Raw genomic sequence first — 21,024 nt, 5'->3', positions numbered from 1 at the left:
TTAATAGATTATTAAAATAATTGCGAATTAATGTAACAGATGACAACTAATCGATTTATCGTTGCAGCTCTAATGGACATACTGTATATGGTGTGAATCTGAAATGCTAAATAAAGCTGGTACTTCCACAACTGCTGAACTGATTTGGAGAAGAAGAAAAAAAGGAAGTGCCACGTAGAGGAAAAAGGCATAAACTTGAACATGAAGAAGAGTTGTCAGATCCACAAACTGGCACCAAACACCACTTTAACGTCAGTTTTGTCAATTTATTCAGTTTCGGATAAAAATCAAGACCTTTTCAAAATTGGCAATACACATTTAAATATAGAAATCTGTAACATTAGATTAGATTCAACTTTATTGCCACAACATGGGAATGTAATAGCGCCACCGCCTGGCAGCAGCAGGACAGGACAGTGCAACGGCAACATCTTTGGTCCCAGTTAGATTTTTCTTTATCTTTGACTTTAGCTCTGCGCCGACATTTTGCTCCCTGTTACTTTAGAGACAACCAAGACGTGCATAGGCGTAGATTAGGGTGGGGGGAAGGCAGGGGACATGTCCCTCCCCTCCCCCCAATATTTAGAAGAGGTAGATTTGTCCCCTTCAAAATATATGATTGGTTTTTGGGAGATTAAGTCCACGTGGTCAATTTTTTTTTCTGGGGTTCTTTGGACAATTATTTTTGTAAGTTTACTGACCGAGCAGCGTTGTATGAGAGAATTTAATATAACACAAAATGTTCTGTATTTTTACTGGAGCTACACACAAAATGTCAGTTTATTTTTATATTTTTTATCATTGCAAAATCTGAGTACTTTGCTGTAAAGTCAATTTACCGGTAATTTAACTCGTACTTCAGTAAAAGTTCCTCAAAGTAATAGTACTTTTACTTAAGTAGAAACCTTTTCACCTCTGTTTTTTTAGCAAAATTGATTGAAGTACTTAAAGTAAAAGTATGTATTGTGCAGTAAAATGTTGAAATGCTATGTTTTTTTTGTGATAATCCAAATATGTAATTGGACCATAAATTATAAGCTGCTAGAATATTTTACGGATTCATTTCTGAGTGCAGGAAATTAAGTTTTTTGACTCTCAAACTTTTCTGGGGCACAAACCCCCAGAGACCCCGGGTTAATAATGTGTCCCACCCACCCCCACACCACCCCCATTGTTGAAACTAAACCTACGCCCTTGCACACATGTAATGAGAGGGAGAAAGGGATGAGATGAAAGAAGAGCAGAGTAGCTTCCCGTCTCCGCCTCATGAATACATGGTCAGCTGCAGCCACTGGGAGACAGAGACAGAAACAGCGTTAGTGTCACGGGAGCTCTGCACTGAAAATATATGTCAAAACGTTACGTGAGCACCAGATTATTTCAGTCATGAAATGCCAAGGGTCCTAAATTTCCAGAGGTGGAAGATGTATACACCGAAGAGATAGCCTAGAAATCTAGACGCACCCTAGTGGCTAGTGACTAGGGTCATCTTGATGTGGGTCTGGTTTGTCAGGCTACTGTAGGGATGCACCGAATCCAGAATTTTGGCTTCGGATTGGGCTGAAAATTGGTCTTTTTGGCGGGGTTCGGTTTCTTCCGAACCTCAGAATTGTTTCCCAGCGAACTGAACCCCTACGCTTGCGCTACGCTGGTCGACGTAATGACGGCGCCGTTGATTACGGGAAGGTGTTTACGTAGGTGGAGCGCTCAATGCAGTAGGCTGTGAGAATGTGGAAATGGAACTGGTGAGCAGAAAAAGTTGTTGTTTGGCAGTACTTTCAGTCAATAGAAGGCCATTCAAGTCCAGCTACATGTTCAATCTGCAATGCTGATTGGTCTGGTGGTGGCGAGGACCCTAAACTATACACAAAAGACTGATTTAATGAAATAAGTATAAATCAGATATCAGATTAAATAAATATCACTATAAATAAAGCATCTTCCCCGCACTGTTAAAAATTAACATTTTTATATCAGTAATTAACTCGTACTTCAGTAAAAAGTTCCTCAAAGTAATGGTACTTTTACTGAAGTAGAATTTTTTGTATTCTTTCCACCTCTGGTTTTAGCAAATTAAGTAAAAGTATGTAGTGTGCAGTAAAATGTTGAAGTGATAGGTTTTTGTGATCATCTAAATATGTAATTGGATCATAGCCTAAGTTATGAACTCATTGTTGTAATGTTGCAGTGGCATTTATGAATGATTGTCTTAGTTCAGTTGACTGCGTTTTACCTCCTTGATGTCCAGGTCGATGGTGCCACTGTTGTCTTTATCCAGAGTTTTAAAGGCTCCTGCAGCACACACACACACACACACACACACACACACACACACACACACACACACACACACACACACACACACACACACACACACACACACACACACACACACACACACACACACACACACACACACAAACACAGACACACACACACAAATCAATACAGTGAGTTACATTAATATTTAAACAAATAAATACCGATTATTGCTCATTTTAAAGAGCAGCTTGTCGCTGATGCACTGTCGAAAAGATGGACAGCATAAATTTAAAATGCTTTGTCATTAAATTCTTGTTGTCTACTTGATGTTATATAATAAAAATTTTTTTATATTTAGTTGCTAAAAGAACACATAGCACTGAAGAGATTAACTGCATATCCATGTTGTGCATGTGTTTTTATTGGGGCTGTCAATCGATTAAAAAAAATTAACTAATTAATTGCACAATTTGCTGTAATTAACCGCGATTAATCGCTTTTTTAAATTGAGACTGAAGCTTGTAATAATGGATATTTAAATGCAAAATCACTTTTCATCAAAAAATCAATTTTTTTTAACGAGTTAAATATAAAAATTAACGCAAAAATTAACGCGTTAATTTTGACAGTCCTAGTTTTTATGTAAAAGGAAAGGGAGAGATGCTAAAAATGAGGACGGAACGTGACGTCTCCGACTAAAAACAAACAGACAAAAATGTCAAACAGAAAAGCATCAGAAAACTTTTTTAAAAAACTGTCACAAACGCCAAAAAAAGTGTTGAAAAAAAAGAAAGGGAAAGAGTCTACATCTACTACAGCCAGGAGAGGGCGACGCCTGACAACCAATAGTAAATGTCGGCCGCTATGAGCCGCTTGTTCCATCGCCACGTGCAGCGTTTTCTGAGTGACTGAGGAAGGAGAGGGACTCACTGCACATGGCGTCCAGTCGCACCAGGCAGCCGATGTAGTTGTCAAAGTCCATGGTGCCGCTCTCGTTGGTGTAGCGACGGATGATCAGCTTGAAGAGGTCGTCGTTCAGAGGGAAACCTGCAAACACACAAACACACACACACACACACACACACACACACACACACACACACACACACACACACACACACACACACACGGTTAGTTTGAAACTTTACACTGTTTGTTCACACACACACACACACATGCCACCACAAAAAAAAAAAAAAAAAAAAAAAAAAAAAAAACAAAAAAAAAAAAAACACACACACATACACGGTTAGTTTGAAACTTTACACTGTTTGTTCACACACACACACACATACCCCCCACACACACGCACATTACGCACAAAAACATCGCACACACACACACACACACACACACACACGGTTAGTTTGAAACTTTACACTGTTTGTTCACACACACACACAAACACACACACATGCCCCCACCACCCCCCACACACACACACACACACACACAAACACACACATTACAAAATTAAAATAGTTTGAAACTTTTACACAAAAAAAAATAAAACACACACACACACACACACACACACACACACACACACACACACACACACACACACACACACAGTTTCTCACCTGCAGCTTGGAAGGCTTTTGGCAGTTCGTCAGAGGAGATCGTTCCTGACCTATCAGCATCAAATTTCATATACACAGCCTGGAGACAATAAAACAACAGAAATCATTCTTGCTGTTGGTTTCATGAGTTTTTTTTGTAGCCACCGACTGACACGAGGAATTGAACCCTCGACCGAGCCAAACAGCCGACTGGTTATCGGCTTACAGAACTGACCTGCCATCTCTTGATGTTGTTCCACATGTATTTGAACTCGTCGAAGCCCAGTTTACCTGTGCTGTCGCTCTGAAGGGAGTCGGGTCAAAGGTCAAACACAACACACCCAGTGACGTTAGCTGAGAGTTGGCAACAAAAGAGAAAAGAAAGTGATCCCCCAACACCCTGCTTTTTGATGATGTTCACGTCGCGTAATTACGTCACTTCATAACGTTCCCATGGCAACAGGGGAAAATGGCTGCTCTTGTGTGAAGTAAAAGCAACATTTTCAACTTTCTGCTAAGATATATTATGGGACTTTTTTGCAACGAAAATGCGGGGATTATGAAATCATGCAAGCCCCGCATATTTTGCGCGGAAATCGGCAATTTATGCGGCGAAAGTGTGGTGTACTTGAAAAAATGCGGCCCCCGCATAAATATGCGGACTTTGGCTGATTAAGCATTGAATTAAACGATCGCATAATCGCGTTTTTCTGGAGGGACTGAGACATAATGCAGGTTTAAGGCACTTCTGCATTAGCAGCACTTCACGGAACCGGACGCGTTGTCCATTAATATTAACAGGCTCAATACATTGGTAGTAATGTTGACCTAACACAAAGAAATCGACGAAAACGTAAAAAAACATGCAACAAAAACCTTGCAAAGGTGGCGAAGCAACAAAAACTTCCTCTTACTACAAGGAGCTAAGAATACTGCTGTACTTTTACGGCATGAAGCTCAAAAAACGGGCCAAGTGTTTTTTTGTTGTTATTGGCCGTTGTTCGGGACCTTTGACCTGGAATGAAAACCAGATGGGGACCTTTGAGTGATGCGTTTGAGGACCCCTGCTCTAAGGCAGATTTAGAGCAAAGAGTAGGTGCATATGGTTGCAAGCCGTAGCCGACGTTGTGAGGATTTACACTTGAGCGCTGGTGAGTCTGCGTCGTTCTAACGTATCTCTTTAAGAGAATAGTAGAAGGAGTGAGAGATTGACGAGAGGTTGGCTTCAGAACGAGTAGCGACTCCGGCGGTGGAGACGGAGAGACAAAGGGTCTCCCCTGTGCTTCCTGACCACGGTCGGAAAGCTGTAGCAAAGACTGTAGTCGTTTTCCCGCTGTGCTTGAGCTATGTTACTGGTTGCTGGTTCCACGGCGTTGGTAGTTCGACTGGTCATTACCGTTTTCCCAAGATGGCGCCTGCCTGTATACGTGAACGGTACTGTCTTTCTAAACTATCTTTTTAATAAACTGTCTCAATGCTTCGGTTTACATGTAGGGACCCTCATTATGCTACCGTGGAAGTGTGGTGCTATTTTGAGCCTTGTTAGCGGTATAAAATAGAGATTTCTTGTTACTTTACCCTCTGCCCCGACGACTAGCGTTATAAGCTAATTAGAGGTTAGCGCTAAAACTGGTCACATGTGTTATTAACCCCTAGGTTCATTTTGCGCCTTGCATTTCATGTTTCATTAAAAGCACGATATCTGCTTGTGTTAAATCTAAAACGCCTCACAAACACACTTTTAGTACAACCGCTATACACCCAGAAGAGAAAAGAGGGTAGGCCTAATGTACAGAAAGCACACACACACACACACACACACACAGGCCCTGCTATTCTCTCAAAGCGATCGACGCACACACTAACACACAAGTATAAACTTCTGCGTGGAGCCTCCGCAAAGCCATAAATAACGCCTTCACCCCCCAGTCTTCATCATATCAGCGACGACTACTACTACTACTACTACTACTACTACTACTACTACTACTACTACTACTACTACTGACATAAAGTAGTAGTGAGTATCACCGGTACTGCATGGTGTTGGCACCATATTTGGTGAAAGGATACGTCCATGACAGCGACCATGCTCTTGCAGGACTCGATGCTGAAACCGTCCGTCTTCAGGTCTTCACCTGAAACAAACAAATAAAAATGCATCAGGAAGAAATACCCCAAAGGTTTTTGCAGCTAAGGCTGCGTTCGGTTCAGACAGGGGAAACAGCTATCCGGCAAATTGCCGCAGGGTAGTCCGGCGGTGTGGGAGCGTCACTAAACGGCTCCTTTGAGGGACGTCCTGCTGTGTTTCCTTAACCACCCCCCCTCAAATGTAGCACAAGGATAGAGAGAGAGAAAAGAGACGAGCAAGCAGAGATGTTCACAGGTCATTTATTGGAAGTCCAAGTCAAGGCTCAAGTCTCTGGCCATCTGACCTGGATACAAACCTAAAGATACAATGTACCCGTTCCCAGCATTAGCACAACACTCTGCGATGGTTAGCTTGTTACCTGTGATGATATATGCTAAATGTAACGTCTCTTTCACATTAGCGTGAGTGACTGACCCATCTGGGTGCGCTCGGAGATGCCTGATGAAGTCCGACGTTGTTGATCTATCATTTATCTCGGTGCCACACACCTTGCATGTAGCTGTTGGCTTACTGCCACTGTTTACCAAGTTATTGAAAGAAATGACAAAAGGCACAACTCTGGGAGGACTTGGTGTCACCATCGTCAATGCATTTTTTGCATGCATGTGAGTGTGCGCATAAACTAGTGTGCGCAGTGAGAAAATACTTCAGGCCAGATTTTTTCCCCCATCTCTGCGTAGTCAGTAATACCGGCATGTACTAGGAGATAAAAGTAAAGCCGACTCACGTTTGCTGATGATTCTGTTGAGGATGCTCATCAGCTCAGCGGCACTCACCTCCATGTCCTGTTAAAAAAACACACACACACACACACACACACACACACACACACACACACACACACACACACACACACACACACACACACACACACACACACACACACACACACACACACACACACACACACACACACACACACACACACACACACACCAGAAAGGGTGTTCATGTCCTTTGTTTCCACAGAGGAAGCCCCCACAAACAAAGTGACTCACAGCTGATTTGAGTGTGACTCAAACCATACTCAAGCTGTTTCCCTTTTATATGTTCCCAGCTTCTGACTCACTGCTGAAAAAAAATAAATAAAAAAAAAACTCAAAAACAACTCTCAGAATTTCTCACTGTTGCCAAAACAGTGTGAAGCAACAGCGTGCTTTCTCTGGATGCAGGGGCACACACATTTTTGTGCTGAAACTGTGTGCAAAGATTGAAAAGAGATGTGGAAAAAAATAAATAAATAAATAAATAATATATATATATATATATATATATATAGTGTCTTCACGAGTTTACTCTTTGTGTGTGTGTGTTTGTGGTGTTATGGTTGTCTAAGCTACTGGATTCCTAAAATTTCCCTCGGGATGAATAAAGTATCTATCTATCTATCTATCTATCTATCTATCTATCTATCTATCTATCTATCTATCTATCTATCTGTCTATCTATCAACTTCAGAGAGCTGTGATTGAAACTGTTCCCTGTCACAGAAATAGAGCACTATGTTGTGTGTTCACCATTTTGTAGCGGAGTTCGAATTTTTGCCTGGTTAATGTCATTCACTATATAGTCCACTATAAAATACCCAATATGCACTGCTGATTTGAGTGTACATACGATGTAGCCTACATTTTACTCCTGTATACCACAATGCAACGCTGCCGTGTTTTCCCCGGAGGCGAATTTACGAATCCCACTATGGCCACGCCAAGACCCGCCCTTCGATTGCTGCTATTGGCCAGGCGTCCGTGCTTACGCAAGGTAACGTAACCTCATTTGGGTTCACTTCCCGGACGAGAAGAAGAAGCAGAAGAAGCGGAAAGTGAAGAGGAAAAATTGAGCGGGCTTCGGTTTCTAACTATTGGGAATGTAACATGCGACACATAGAATATGTATAAAACATGTGACTCTCCTCCTGAGTGCTCGGGTTGTTTCAGGGACATATTAGAAGTATTAAAGTTTGGGTTTGTTTACATGATGCCGGGCGACTCAAGTCACGCTACGATGTGTTTTCACTGAAATCTGGTTGGTCATTCCCGATATAGTTCACTACCTTATGTTGTGTTTTTCTGGTTGTCTTTTTCAACACTTTTTTAAAAATGGGTCAAATTTGACCAAAGGACAACAAGAGGGTTAATAAATGCTATATAGGGAATAGTGAGTGAGTGAACACAGCTACAGTCTTCAGATAATAGGAAGCCAAATGTAGGGTACAGGTTGGCAGGAGTTTCAGTTATATAATGCAGTTTGTGTAACAGCACTGTGGACATATAGGTCTGGCAATGGGAGACTAAATGTAGCCTAGTTCAGGGTACAAAATTACCTTTTTTGTCAACCAGCCAAATGGCTAGTGATTGTTCAAATTGTATCAGCCATTCAATAGATTACCATTGGTTTTTTTTTCCTGCTGGTGAGTGAATAAATCTACCAGCCACATGGATATTTCACCAGCATTTGGCTGGTGAAATATGCAAATATTTAAATATCTTTTATATTTAAAAAAAAACATGAAATATTCCATCCTAAATATGCTTTTAAACTAAAGTTTGACTCGGGTACATTCACAAAAAGACCCTAGGTTGCATTTTGGCGAGAGTTACGCTTTAAGGTTTGTCAAAATTCAACTTCTGTATTTCCCAGCACTGCTGTGTACAGAGTCAGCGGTTGTACAAGTTTAACAGGAAGTTTTCCAGAAAAGTCTCCACAGCGGACTCCGCCTAATCCACACTAGAGCACACGCATTTTTTACTACAACCACCTTCGTCCTCTTCATCATCACCCCTCGTTACGGCTGCTGACAAGCCCACAGACAAGTGGGCTGAGTTCTGGTCTAACTGGTGCACACACACCCCTCTCTGATGAGTCAGAGAAAACCTCAGACACACACACACACACAGACACACACACATATACAGTATAAACACACACAGTACAACGCCTCTCAGGATTGAGCACCACCCTGCCAGACAATGGCAGGAATGCAGAGAAATATCTCTCTCTCCCTCTTGCCGTTTCTCCCGATCTCTCTCTCTCTCTCTCTCTCTCGCTCTCCCTCTCTCTCCATCCCACTCTTTCCCTCCCTCTGTCTCTCTCTCCATCTCTCTCTCTCCATTTCTCCCTCCCCCTCCATCCCTCTCTCTCCCTGAAGCGGACTGTTTCTAAGTTTGTCCGACGAGTCCGACACAATAAATGGATTCACGGTTTATCTCTGCAGGCAAACAGCACTCTTCAGTGTCTGAAGTGCAGCTGATGTGTAAATAATTTGATCACAACGTTTTAATCCTCCACCCTGAACATCCCAGAATGTCTCTGAACTGAAGAGGGAACTGTAACTGCTCGTCGGTTTTAATACTGATAATTGAAAAGATGATATTAGTAGGATCCGGATTGTTCGGAAAAGTAACAAGAAGCCAGCACGTAAGCCATCAAATCTTCAGTCCGCTTGTGTAAAATTGACCCTGAAATGTAAGAATCAACATTTACAATTTAAAAAAAGGAATATAAATTCCACTTGGGAGGTTTTTTTCTGTTATCTCTGATTTAATTTAAGATGGAAATCGCTTTAAGATGTCTGCCCAGTCTGTCAAACTCTCTCTGACTGTTTCTGGACAGATTCTCGGACAAAAATATTTCCACCCTCCAAAAACTTGGGAAATGTTTTCCAAAGTTGAGAGATGGCTTTTTTTTGAAACCCTGCGCGCCTCCCTCTCCCCCCCCCCCCCTCTCTCTCTTAAAAAATTTTTTTTACTTTTTTTTTTTTTTTTTTTTGGATTGCAAATTTTGGTGTTTCACCAGCCAATCACACGGTACAGGAGTTGACACGGACACATCGTAGTTTCTTTAACTTCGATGCATCTGCCCAGATGTGACAGCAGAAATGGAAAGAAAGATCCAGGATAACACCTGGATTTCATGATCAGCTGCACTGCAACAGTAGCCTAGAAATCTAGACGCATCCTGGCGGCAGCAAATGTAATTTGCAGCCAACTCTCCGTTGGCTTGCGAGGTGGATAAACCAAACTCTGGTCAGGCCTATCACATCGTGTACTGTAACCATAGTCCTCAGAAACCCACCGGCGGTTAGAACGCCAACACAAAGACAGAGGAAAGGGACGGACATCCGGTTGGAATTCCCTGCGGCACCTTTCCGGCTTACGAGCTGGAAAAAATGCCATTTTAGTGTCAGAATGTTCTGGAGATATGTGGCTTGTTGAGGAATGGGTCCAGTATTTACTATGGTTACTGTGGGGCAAAAGGATCGCTCATAATCTGTGTTCACGTTCACTTCTCCCGTTGGAATCAATACACTCAGGACCTGCCGCTAGTCTCCTAAAGAGGCGTGGCCGTGGCGACGCCCACGTGACACAGATACAGGAAACTAAGTTGAGTTGGGGCGTCTCAGTTCTAAACTGTCTCTGCCCCAACCAATCAGGCTGCTTCGTAGAGTGGGACTTGCCTAGAAGTTTGCAGTTGAGTTCAAATATCAACAATCTTTGTGCACCATCGTTTACTGCACCTTTACTCACTGGGGGCCCTATCTTGCACCCGGCGCAGAGCAAAGCCCGAAGCAAGTGTCTTTGCTAGTTTAAGACCGACGCAGTTGTCAATTTCCCGTCCAGCGCCACCGCCATTTAAATAGCAAATGCACCTGCGCCCATCTTTGTGCCCATGGGCGTGCTGGTCTTACAGGGAGGTGTGTTCAGGTGCATTCTGGGCTTGCTGGTCTTACAGGGAGTTGTGTTCAGGTGAGATCTTGGCATATTGCTATCTTGAGGCAGCAGGGAACCAAATTGTCAAAAAAAAAACGTGGATGGTTCCGTACAACGCTCTTCACAAGTTAAATAAATGATCAGTTCATTACTTTCATTGAATTTGGGTGTTTTATTCAATTTTATATCGTTTGAAGAAGAAAACTGATAAAAGAAAATTGAAAAAAGTGACAAAAATGGCAAAAAGCGCAGAATTTTTTTTACAAAGACATCATAAAAAGTGATAAAGAACATCGGGAAGAGTGATAAAAACTCGAAAAGTGTCTTATGGTTTTAATTTAAAATTTTGACCCAGAAATACAAAAGGTTGCATGGTCGACAGGAAGACAACATAAGGGTTAAAGTACAAAACTATTCCAATACCTAGTAAGAAAATACTGACTAAAGTAACGTTTTAAAAAGGGCACATTTTTCTGTCTTTGTTTCAGATTCATCTTGGGAATATTCGAGAACAGGTTGTGAAAGAAGACCTGTATGGAGCCACAGAAACCTGCCGTGCCGGGGGCGTGAGTCTGTAACCAGACAAAGAGAAGAAACCAGAGACAGGGCGGGACAGTGGAGGGCGGGGGTTGGGAGATTTGAGTGCAGCCGACAGACAGACAGACAGACAGACAGGTGTGGTGAGCGATCAAGGATCAGGTTGAAAATAGCAGAGAGAAAAGATCGGCTGATTCATTCTTTAAAAACTTGCTGAGCAGCCAAAGCAGGTTGGCACTTCGGAAGAGTGATAAAACTGTAGTCAGCCTCCACGTACACACTTCACACTTTTTTTTTTCATTCAGAAAAACAAGAAACTCCTGAACAGGGTGCGGCAGAATGCATCATACAACAGATTAAAGAGAGAAGGAGTGTGTAGAAAAGTCACAGCATTGGTAGAAGTAATCGCCTGAAATGTGAAGTATGCACACACGTTTTCAACACAATTCAGTTACACACAAAAAACTAACTTAATTACAAATTGAAACTCACTCCTTCCTCAGATTAGAAAATGACTAGTTGCATGAAAATAATGCTACACGTTACCCTGTTAGGTCCTTTATTCAGCCCTGACTAAAAACACAATATAACCAATCAGAACAGAACACTTTTTAAAGTTTTTGTTAAAGTGCCCATATTTCAAAAATCACTTTTTCTGGGATTTGTGGTGTTATTTTGTGTCTCTGGTGCTTCCACACGCATACAAACTTGGAAAAAATACCATGCATGCTGTTTTAAATGATATACGGTATCTGAATGCGTCCTGCCTTCAGTCTCGTGAGTGAGGTGGTCAAAATCTGCACGGCTTTCTACATCACTAGCCAAAACGCGGGGGCTAAACCATGCTAGCGCTAGCATGCTAGCATTTAGCACCCTCATTCTCAATGGCAAAACACTGCTACAACACACACTAGCACATCATAAGCTACAAAAGAACTACTTCCGTGTCCCTGTTCTGCAGGTATTCCACGCAAAAGTTGGAAGTGCGCCCTCTTTTAGAAAAAGTCTCCCGGCTAATCCTGCCTTGTACAGGCCGAAGTTGTAGAAACAACTAACTAACAATTGTGAGCCTTACCTAGCTAATGCGCATGTGCGACTGACAACAAAGATGTTACAGAAATTGTGATGTCTCACTCTGTAGCTAAAACAGAGACCTGAACACAGGGTGAAAAGAGGAGCTGCAGTAATGTGCAGTACAAAAAAAATATGGTGTTTTTTGAAGATTAAACCACATAAACCTATTCTGATACAACCTCTAAATAGAATTATGAACCTGAAAATGAGCAGAATATAAGCACTTTAAGTCAGATCTCTGCAGGGTAAATCCAGACAGCTAGCTAGACTATCTGTCCAATCTGAGTTCTCTGTCGCACGACTATAACAACTTTTGAACGTACACATGTTCCACCAAAACAAAGTCCTTTCCGAGGCTATTTTGCAGAGGCACCGTGGCTCCGTCCGGCGCTTAGACGATTGTGATTGGTTTAAAGCAGTGGTTCTCAAACTTTTTTCAATAATATACCCCTCTTGAATTGTTTCTTTAAGCCAAGTAACCTCTGACCAGCGCTAATCATTTTTGGTAGGAAAAAAAAGTCTTTATAAAGAGGAACAGTACAGCGCTGTCAGAGATAGATTTACTAAACAACTGCCTTGGGACTGAAAAAAACATTTAAATGCTGATGAGAAAAGGAGACAAAAACTGTAAAAAAGACAAAACCTTGGAAAAAGATAGTAGAAAGTAGAAGGAAGGAAGGCAAGAATGGGGCTAAGTCCAAAGAAGGCGACACACATGTCACATTTGTGGTAGGAAAAAACTTCTACATGAAGAGGAACAATGTTCTGGACAACAGCCTTTCTAACTATTAAACATTTTGTTAAATATCTCACGTACCCCCTGCAGTCCTGCAAAGTACCCCTAGGGGACACGTACCCCCATTTGAGAAACACTGGTTTCAAAGAAATGCCAATAAACCAGAGCAAGTTTTTCTCCCATCCAGGAATGCTGTGTGGTCTAGCCAGACCCTCATCTACAGCGCTGTGGAGGAAGGTCTAGCAATGCGAGACTAGCTGCCTGGATTTACCGGGATGGGAGAAAAACATGTTCTTGTTTATTGGCATTTCTTTAAACCAATCACAATCGTCTTGGGCGGGGCTAAGCGCCAGACGGAGCCACGGTGCATGTTTATGTTCAAAAGTAGTTTTAGTCGTGGGACAGAAAACTCAGATTGGACAGATAGTCTAGCTAGCTGTCTGGATTTACCCTGCAGAGATCTGAGGAGCAGTTAACCATAGTCCTCACAAATCCACCGGAGTTAGAACGCCAACACAGAGGAAGAGGAAGGGGACGGACATCCGGTCGGAATTTCCTGTGGCACCTGAGCAAATCCTGTGGTGGATATAGACTAAATCCACTCTGACTGAGTCTTCTGTTACGTTAGACTACGCTAGCAGCTAGCACAGGCTAGATAGACATATAGAAAACGGCTGGGATAAAACCAAATATCCAAACACTTTCATCGGGAGAGAAACTGAATGTAAACACAGAGCACACACAGACAGGATGAATACATATTATACATTTTTATAAACATGTGATTATTAAGGACTCACATCTCCAGCCAGCTGTTGGAAAACTCTACGAAACTGTTTGTCCTCTTCGGTGTCGTGAGACTCGGCGAAGTTCAAAGGTCTGCGGGGCGGGGGCTGCAGACACACAAGATGAGATCAAACTTAGTCTGTTCACACACCACGTTTAATTGCATCGTCTGCTCCAACAGATAACATAAAAAACATCTGGATGGTCGGCCAACAACATCTGACACACCTTTCCGTCACACACACATACACACACACACACACACACACACACACACAAAACACACAAAACACACACACACACACGCACACGCACACAGACACACACACACACACACAGCTACTGTTAGGTCACCCACATTCCTCAGTCTAACTGCATTTAGACATTCAGTGTGTGTGTTTGCTTAGGAAATCTTCCACTGCGAGAAATCGGAGTGTCGGCAAAGAGAGATTGAATAAAAACGTCATTCATGAAGAGTTTAACAGTTTAGCTGTTAAATAAGTTTATACTTCTTCCCAGTTCTCCTTTTTTCGGATATGTTAACAGATCGTCAAGTTGTTGTTATTATTATTCATTCACTGTCTTGTTATTTGCCGTTATTGATTTGTTTTATTTCTTGTCTGCTGTTCTGTTCTTTACATATTCAAATTGAAATCAATCAATCAATGTTTGTACTTCATTTACATTTACACTGCACTGCAATAGAATTTGTACACTGCACTGTTTCAGAAACAAGGAGTTCTTTCTCAAGAAAATGTAGCGTTTTTCAATAATGCTTCAGTGCTGTCTCTTTTTTTGGTCGTTTCTGTTTCCTCTGTGGTAGTCCTGCGTCTCTTTCTCACATCGTTCTTAGACCGTTATCTCAATATCTGGGTCTAAAACGTTGGAAAAGCTTGAGCAGATGATAAATAAATGACGCTGAAAATGCGAAAAAAGACTAAACTTAAAGCTAAGTCTGGCTACAATCATTAGATCTGTGAAAAGTATTTTAGTTGGATTCATTCATTGGGCTTAGGTGCACCTTAACCTTATAATAGCAGGGAGAACCCTGCTTTAAGATTTTTATTTATTTTGATTAGGACAACGCACATTAATCGACATTTCTGTAAATGCGCCAGGGTTAGCCCGTCGGCTAATTTTGGACTGTAGTCCTAGTTACCTAGCATGCATGTCTTTATGGTGGGAGGAAACCCACGCAAACCAGGGAGAACATGCAAACTCCACACAGAAAGGCCCGGAGCGACCTGGATTCGAACCCAGAACTAACCACTGAGCCACCTTGCTGCCTTAACGTTTTTTTTTTTTGTGTCTTACTGTAGCCATGTTACTTTATGTTCCTTTATACACTTATTGACCCGCTCTTTTCTTAAACATATTTTACCTTTTAATTTGACTGTGAGCGACTGCAACAGAGCCTTTTCCCCGAGGCATAGGCGTAGTTTACAGGGAGGGATTTGGGGGGGGTAGGCAAACTGGCGAGTGCAACCCAAACCCAAAAAACTATTATATTCCCTTTACATAAATACATACATTTGAAGCCTACGTTGATGCAGAAAAGGCACAAACTGTTGCAGAGAAATTCACCAGGATGCGGGAAATAAAGTGTTTGAAATGCTCAACCCCCATATCCCCCCCAAAGTGACACCCTTGCCCAGAGGGGATTGATTCTGATTCTGATGGAGCATAGATCAATATATATATAATGTATGAGACAGTTTGTTTGCCCTAATAAAGAATAGATGAGTGTGGGGTGGAGCTTTCACACTTACTGGGGCTGAAGGCTTAAACTGAGCCGGGTCGATGTTGCTGTTGGAAGAAAAGGAAAAAACAAAGACAACGAGTCAGACAGCAGCTGAGAGAAGATCATCGGGGGTTAGCCTAGCTTAGCACAAAGACTGGAAGCAGAAGGCACACGGCCTAGATCCATCACAAGAGGAAAAATAAAATGCTTACCTCACAACATTAACCAGGCCTTTGATAAAAGAATTTGCCAAATGCATTTTGCCGTCCGTCTGATAAAACAAAGAGAGAGAGAGAGAGAGAACATCAGAAATAAACAATTACAAACCTTTCTCACATCTGAAAACATGGAACCTTTAAATGTTCGACAAATGACCTAAACAACCGATCGACAAAATAGTTGCCAATCAGGTGAGATAAAACTTTTTCTGTTCACACACATTTTCTTACATCGTCTGCTGCAACGGTCAACAGATAACATCTGGTTGGTCAGCCAACATCTGACACACCTTTCCGTCACACACACACACACACACACACACACACACACACACACACACACACACACACACACACACACACACACACACACACACACACACACACACACACACACACAGGTTTGTGGCACTATCTTAGTGGGGACCAGTCATTGACATAATACATTCCCTAGCCCCTAACCTTAACCATCACAACTAAATGCCTAACCTTAACCCTTACCCTAACCCTAACCATAACCTAATTCTAACCCCGAGAATATAGTTAAACACACACACACACACACACACACACACACACACACACACACACACACACACACACACACACACACACACTTTCCTTCAATCAACTAATTGTTGTAGGTCTGATAATTTCTCCACTCCCGAATGAAGGCGTCTGACTCAGCTGCTGTTTTTACACATCACTATGTCAACAGTAGGACTTCTTAAAGTACACTTTACTGCCACTTCCTGTTTCTATTAAGTCAAGCAATTTATAGAAAGCAGGTCTGGTTAGGGGCCAACTAAAGATTGTTTCCATTGCTGATTAATGTGTGAATTAATTCCTGGATGAATGGATGAGTTGTTTTGTCTATAAAATTGTGAAAAATGTGGATCAGTGTTTCCCCAAAAAGCCCAAGATGAGGTCCTCAAATGTCTTGTTCTGACAACAAGTCAAAGATATTCAGTTTACTGTCACAGAGGAGAGAAGACACTAGAACAATATTCACATTTAAGAAGCTGACATCAACAAAATAGTTGGCAACTAATTTAATAGTTGACAAATAATCCAATAATCTTTGCAGCTCTAAGGTCTGGATTCTTTTCCGCCCCTAGATACAAGACTATAGACCCTTTACAACGCTGAAGTTGGCTTCCGAGTCACTTATTCTAATGTTTCTGATGTGATCTACCACATATGAAAAAAATAAGTGAAATCTCCCTTTATTGCATTTTCACAACTAGAATAAAGCATTCACAAATCTGAAACTGTGTTTTTAAGACTCTTTAGTCTCTCTGGGATAATTTAGACCAGATTTGACAAGACTAGGTATAGTGGTTTTGGATCTGGACCTTCTCTAATGTGGTCTACATTTGGGAAAAAAAGGGTGAAATCTCCCTTTATTGCGTTCTCATAAAGACAATAACGCTTTCACAAATCTAAAAGTGTGTTTTATTCATAATTAATAATTTACCTTAATGACTTACACGCTTTCAATACAGTCACTCAGCAATGTAAAGTTATGTTTCCGTGCTGAATCGGACGCTGCCAATCGGAAGCCAACTTCGTCGTCGTAGACCCTTTAACGTTACCTTTACATAATCCGCACCGTGTCAGGTTTCAGCACAGAAACAACAAACTCACACTCACTGAACCAGCGCACACTCGACTAACAGTTCCCTAAACACACCTCAGAGCTGCATTCACACTGAAACACACTTAAAAATCAAACAAGAGAAAAGCAATGTTGTTAGGACTTACTGACACTTGTGTTCAGCTGAAGAGAGAGGAGAGACTGACAGGGAGCGGGCGAGAGAGGGAGAGAGAGAGAGAGATAGGCACGAGGGCACACCCACTTCTAGAGTCCAAAAAAACCAGTTGAGCCAAAAGAACCAAGTTCTTTCTCAATGCATCATCAACCCCGCCCAACAAACACACACGCGCACACACGCACACACACACACACACACACACACACACGCGGCTTCTGGGTCCTAACGCTCGCTAGATTCCTGAAGTGTAAACACACGAAAACACAGTCTATGCTGCATTCAGGGGTCAGCGGGAAAGCTCAAATTTGCCATCTACAATCGCTATTCAGATGTAAATTCCCCAATTCTTGTTATTCTTCACAGCGAGGTGGTCTTTCTGCTGGGCCCTAGGCCTGTCGCACCTCCAACGGTGCCTGTGGTGGACTGTGCATGGCATGGGGCTTAGTTTGATTCATTGTATACATTAGAATTTGAGCCTTCCTGACCATCTCTAATGTTTATATTGTTTTATTTGCACTCTATATATTTACTCTTAACTAAATCATACTGTACATATTAACAGTCTATGCTTGCAACTGCTGCACAGCAACGCCCCTAATTTCTTTCTCTCTTTTTTTCTTATAAAAAGGCAGACTATATCTGCTTTCTTTTTTCAGAATTAGAATCAGACTACTTTATTGATCCCGTCAGGGGATTTTATTTCTTTTTTGCTTGCTCATTTTACTATTTGGTTCTTATTTTAACAATTTCATCACCCAAACCACTTTGTGACTTTGTAATAGGTGCAATATCAAATAAAACATACTTATTATTATTATTATTCATAATTAATAAATAATTAAAGTAATGTTAGGTTAAAAAGATGACGTTGCCATTACAGCAGCAGTGGACGATTGGTTGCTTTCCTGGATTTTTTTTGGAAACGCCCACCCAGTTGTGTTATTATTATGAATAACATCAGTTACATCAGGATTGGTAAACACCGTGTTATTTAAAGGTTGCTTTATGAACCGTGTTCTTGTCTGGAGAACGTGCAATCATGTTAAAACCACCGTGTTTACTGCCCTCCAGTGGCCACAGCCAGGAACTACATCAAGGCAAGAACTGGTTAGACATGACAGACAGACAGACAGACAGACAGACAGACAGACAGACAGACAGACAGAAAGATAGATAGATAGATAGATAGATAGATAGATAGATAGACTGATACATAGATAGACAGATAGATAGATAGATAGATAGATAGATAGATAGATAGACAGACAGAAAGATAGATAGATAGATAGATAGATAGATAGATAGATAGATAGATAGATAGATAGATAGATAGATAGACAGACAGACAGACTGATACATACATAGATAGATAGATAGATAGATAGATAGATAGATAGATAGATAGATAGTTTTTAATAATCCCAAATTCTGAAATTACTCTGTTACAGCAGCAAATTACAAGGACACACACACATATACACAAAATTCAAGAAATATACTATAAAAAATAAATAAGATAAAATAAGATAGCAAATATAGCTAAAAAATGCCAGAACAACTACTGAAAAATAACATACTTGAGGTTTATGTTTTCCTCTTCTTTGCCTTTAGTTTTAATTCTGCTTTGCCACCCCGGTGTCTCCTCCGCAGTTCCCTCAGGATTCAAGGCTTGGCCCCCGGCAGAAGGGCAGGTCCACACAGCGCTGATCAGCTGATCACCGGTGCTGCCCTGTGCATTACTCTCCGTTACAAAACATGACCAAAGTAGTACAAACCCTGCATGTTTACCACTGTGTTACATCACCTTTCCTTTTAACAACACTCTATAAGCGTTTGGGAACTGAGGACACTAATTGTTGAAGCTTTGTAGGTGGAATTCTTTCCCATTCTTGCATGATGTACGACTTCAGTTGTTCAACAGTCCGGGGTCTCCGTTATCGTATTTTGTGCTTCATATTGCGCCACACATTTTCAATGGGAGACAGGTCTGGACTTTGTTGCAGGCATCAAATTCAAAATGAGTGAATATCTGCAAAATAAAATAGGCTAATTAATAATAAATTAATTTATTTTAAAGATTATTTTGTTGGGGCTTTTCCCTTCATTAGAAAGTGGATAGACATGAAAGGGGGAAGAGAGATAGGGGAATGATACGTAGCAAAGGGTAGCAGGTCAGATTCGAACCCTGCACACAGCCAACATGGGGCAAACGCTCCCACTGGGTGAGGCCGCCCCAAAATGATAATAAAGTTAATCAGTTTGAACGTTAATTAGCCTATCTTGTAGCCTATTCGTAGTGTATTCAATTAAATATTGTTTGAAAAGGATTTGCAAATCATTGTATTCTGTTTTAATTTACGTTTTACACAACGTCCCAAATTCATGTAAATTAGGGTTTGTGGAAAAAAAGTTCTGAAGTTTCCAGAAGCCATTGTCGCATAGATGTTCCAGGTGACAAATACACACAGAGATTAAGAAAAGTGACTAAAAAACCCACAAATCCACATAGGCCTACACATGAGGAGCTGCTGCAGCACGACACAGCCACATTTTAACTTAAGATGGCATAGGATAGGCTAATCAGTGTTGCCAGATACAGCTGAGGGTTTCCAGCCTAAAAACCGCGTAAACGCACACAAAACCGCCCAAAAATAATATGAGCATTGATTTTGTTATTTTAACTGCTAGGGTAACTTATTGCACCATACCAAAGATCATCTATAACCTACTGTCTCTGACCAAACTTAAACAGAAATGCACAGCAGCAGCCAAAGCATTCATAAATAACTTTTTTTAGGTGCATTACCGCCACCTTCTGGACTGGAGTGTTGCCATCATAGAAATAAAATGGATAGAAAGGCCATTGAACTGTTTCCTGTGGTCATTTGATTGGTACACAACAAAATGCCGATTGTTGTTAGTTTTCATAGTTGTTGGGAGTGAGGAGGGACAGAGAGAGAGAGAGAGAGAGAGAGAGAGAGAGAGAGAGAGAGAGAGAGAGGACACGTTCAATCTCAGAACGGTGTGCACTGAGATATGTTTTCTCTCGTTTGGTGGGTGTGTCTCGGCTCAGGTCAAAGGTGATACTCAATCAGCAGAGACGTGTCTGTAAACTCGTGGTAATAAAACATTTAAAACTGCATCAGCATTTAACGTTGACGTTTGTTTAAGCCATATTACATGAGAGGGTTTAATTTCCAGGTCCGAAAGGCGCATTACTGAAGTGTAGGCCTCCTCACGTGTAATATTGTGATTATACAACAAAATAAGTGACCAATCTGTATTCATATTGTGGAGCAATTCTCTCTTGAAATACAAACAACATACAGGATTTATAGTCCCTCCCAGTTTAGTAAACCAGCCAATTTACCGTGGGTGACGACATCAAACTGAGCTGCTATTTTAATGTATTTAAGCATATTTATTCTTTTTTATCCTGATATTTTCTTTTCTTTCATTTCATCTTTTTATA

The 21,024-nt window shown here is 41.3% G+C and overlaps 1 protein-coding gene across 2 annotated transcripts; it reads right to left on the bottom strand.

The window, feature by feature from the left end:
- Positions 1 to 245: 245 nt before the first annotated feature.
- Positions 246 to 17,668, bottom strand: LOC120550666 (calpain small subunit 1-like). Of its 2 annotated transcripts, none has more exons than XM_039787317.1 (11): positions 17,542 to 17,668; positions 15,772 to 15,830; positions 15,588 to 15,624; positions 13,833 to 13,925; positions 6,704 to 6,761; positions 5,898 to 5,962; positions 4,060 to 4,128; positions 3,846 to 3,924; positions 3,193 to 3,309; positions 2,234 to 2,292; positions 246 to 1,291 (listed from the first exon to the last, which is right to left on the bottom strand). In XM_039787317.1, the coding sequence occupies exons 2-11, from the start codon at positions 15,816 to 15,818 to the stop codon at positions 1,265 to 1,267; spliced, it is 651 nt and encodes a 216-aa protein (XP_039643251.1). In that variant the 5' UTR covers positions 15,819 to 15,830; positions 17,542 to 17,668; the 3' UTR covers positions 246 to 1,264. The 2 variants fall into 2 exon arrangements, with proteins under 2 accessions (XP_039643251.1, XP_039643258.1); XM_039787324.1 differs by having other exon boundaries at positions 17,546 to 17,626.
- Between the last annotated feature and the right edge of the window lie 3,356 nt (positions 17,669 to 21,024).

This window comes from Perca fluviatilis, chromosome 2 (genome assembly GCF_010015445.1).
Source record: "Perca fluviatilis chromosome 2, GENO_Pfluv_1.0, whole genome shotgun sequence".
In the NCBI taxonomy this organism is placed as follows: Eukaryota; Metazoa; Chordata; class Actinopteri; order Perciformes; family Percidae; genus Perca; species Perca fluviatilis.
This window is presented reverse-complemented; position numbering and strand designations above follow the sequence as displayed.

Coding starts and splice junctions, on each gene's coding strand:
- LOC120550666 (XM_039787317.1), bottom strand. CDS start 15,818: ATGCATTTGGCAAATTCTTTTATCAAAGGCCTGGTTAATGTTGTGAG. Junction 5,963..6,703: donor CAACAGAATCATCAGCAAAC/GTGAGTCGGCTT, acceptor TGTTTGTTTCAG/GTGAAGACCTGAAGACGGAC. Junction 3,925..4,059: donor ACAACATCAAGAGATGGCAG/GTCAGTTCTGTA, acceptor TATTGTCTCCAG/GCTGTGTATATGAAATTTGA.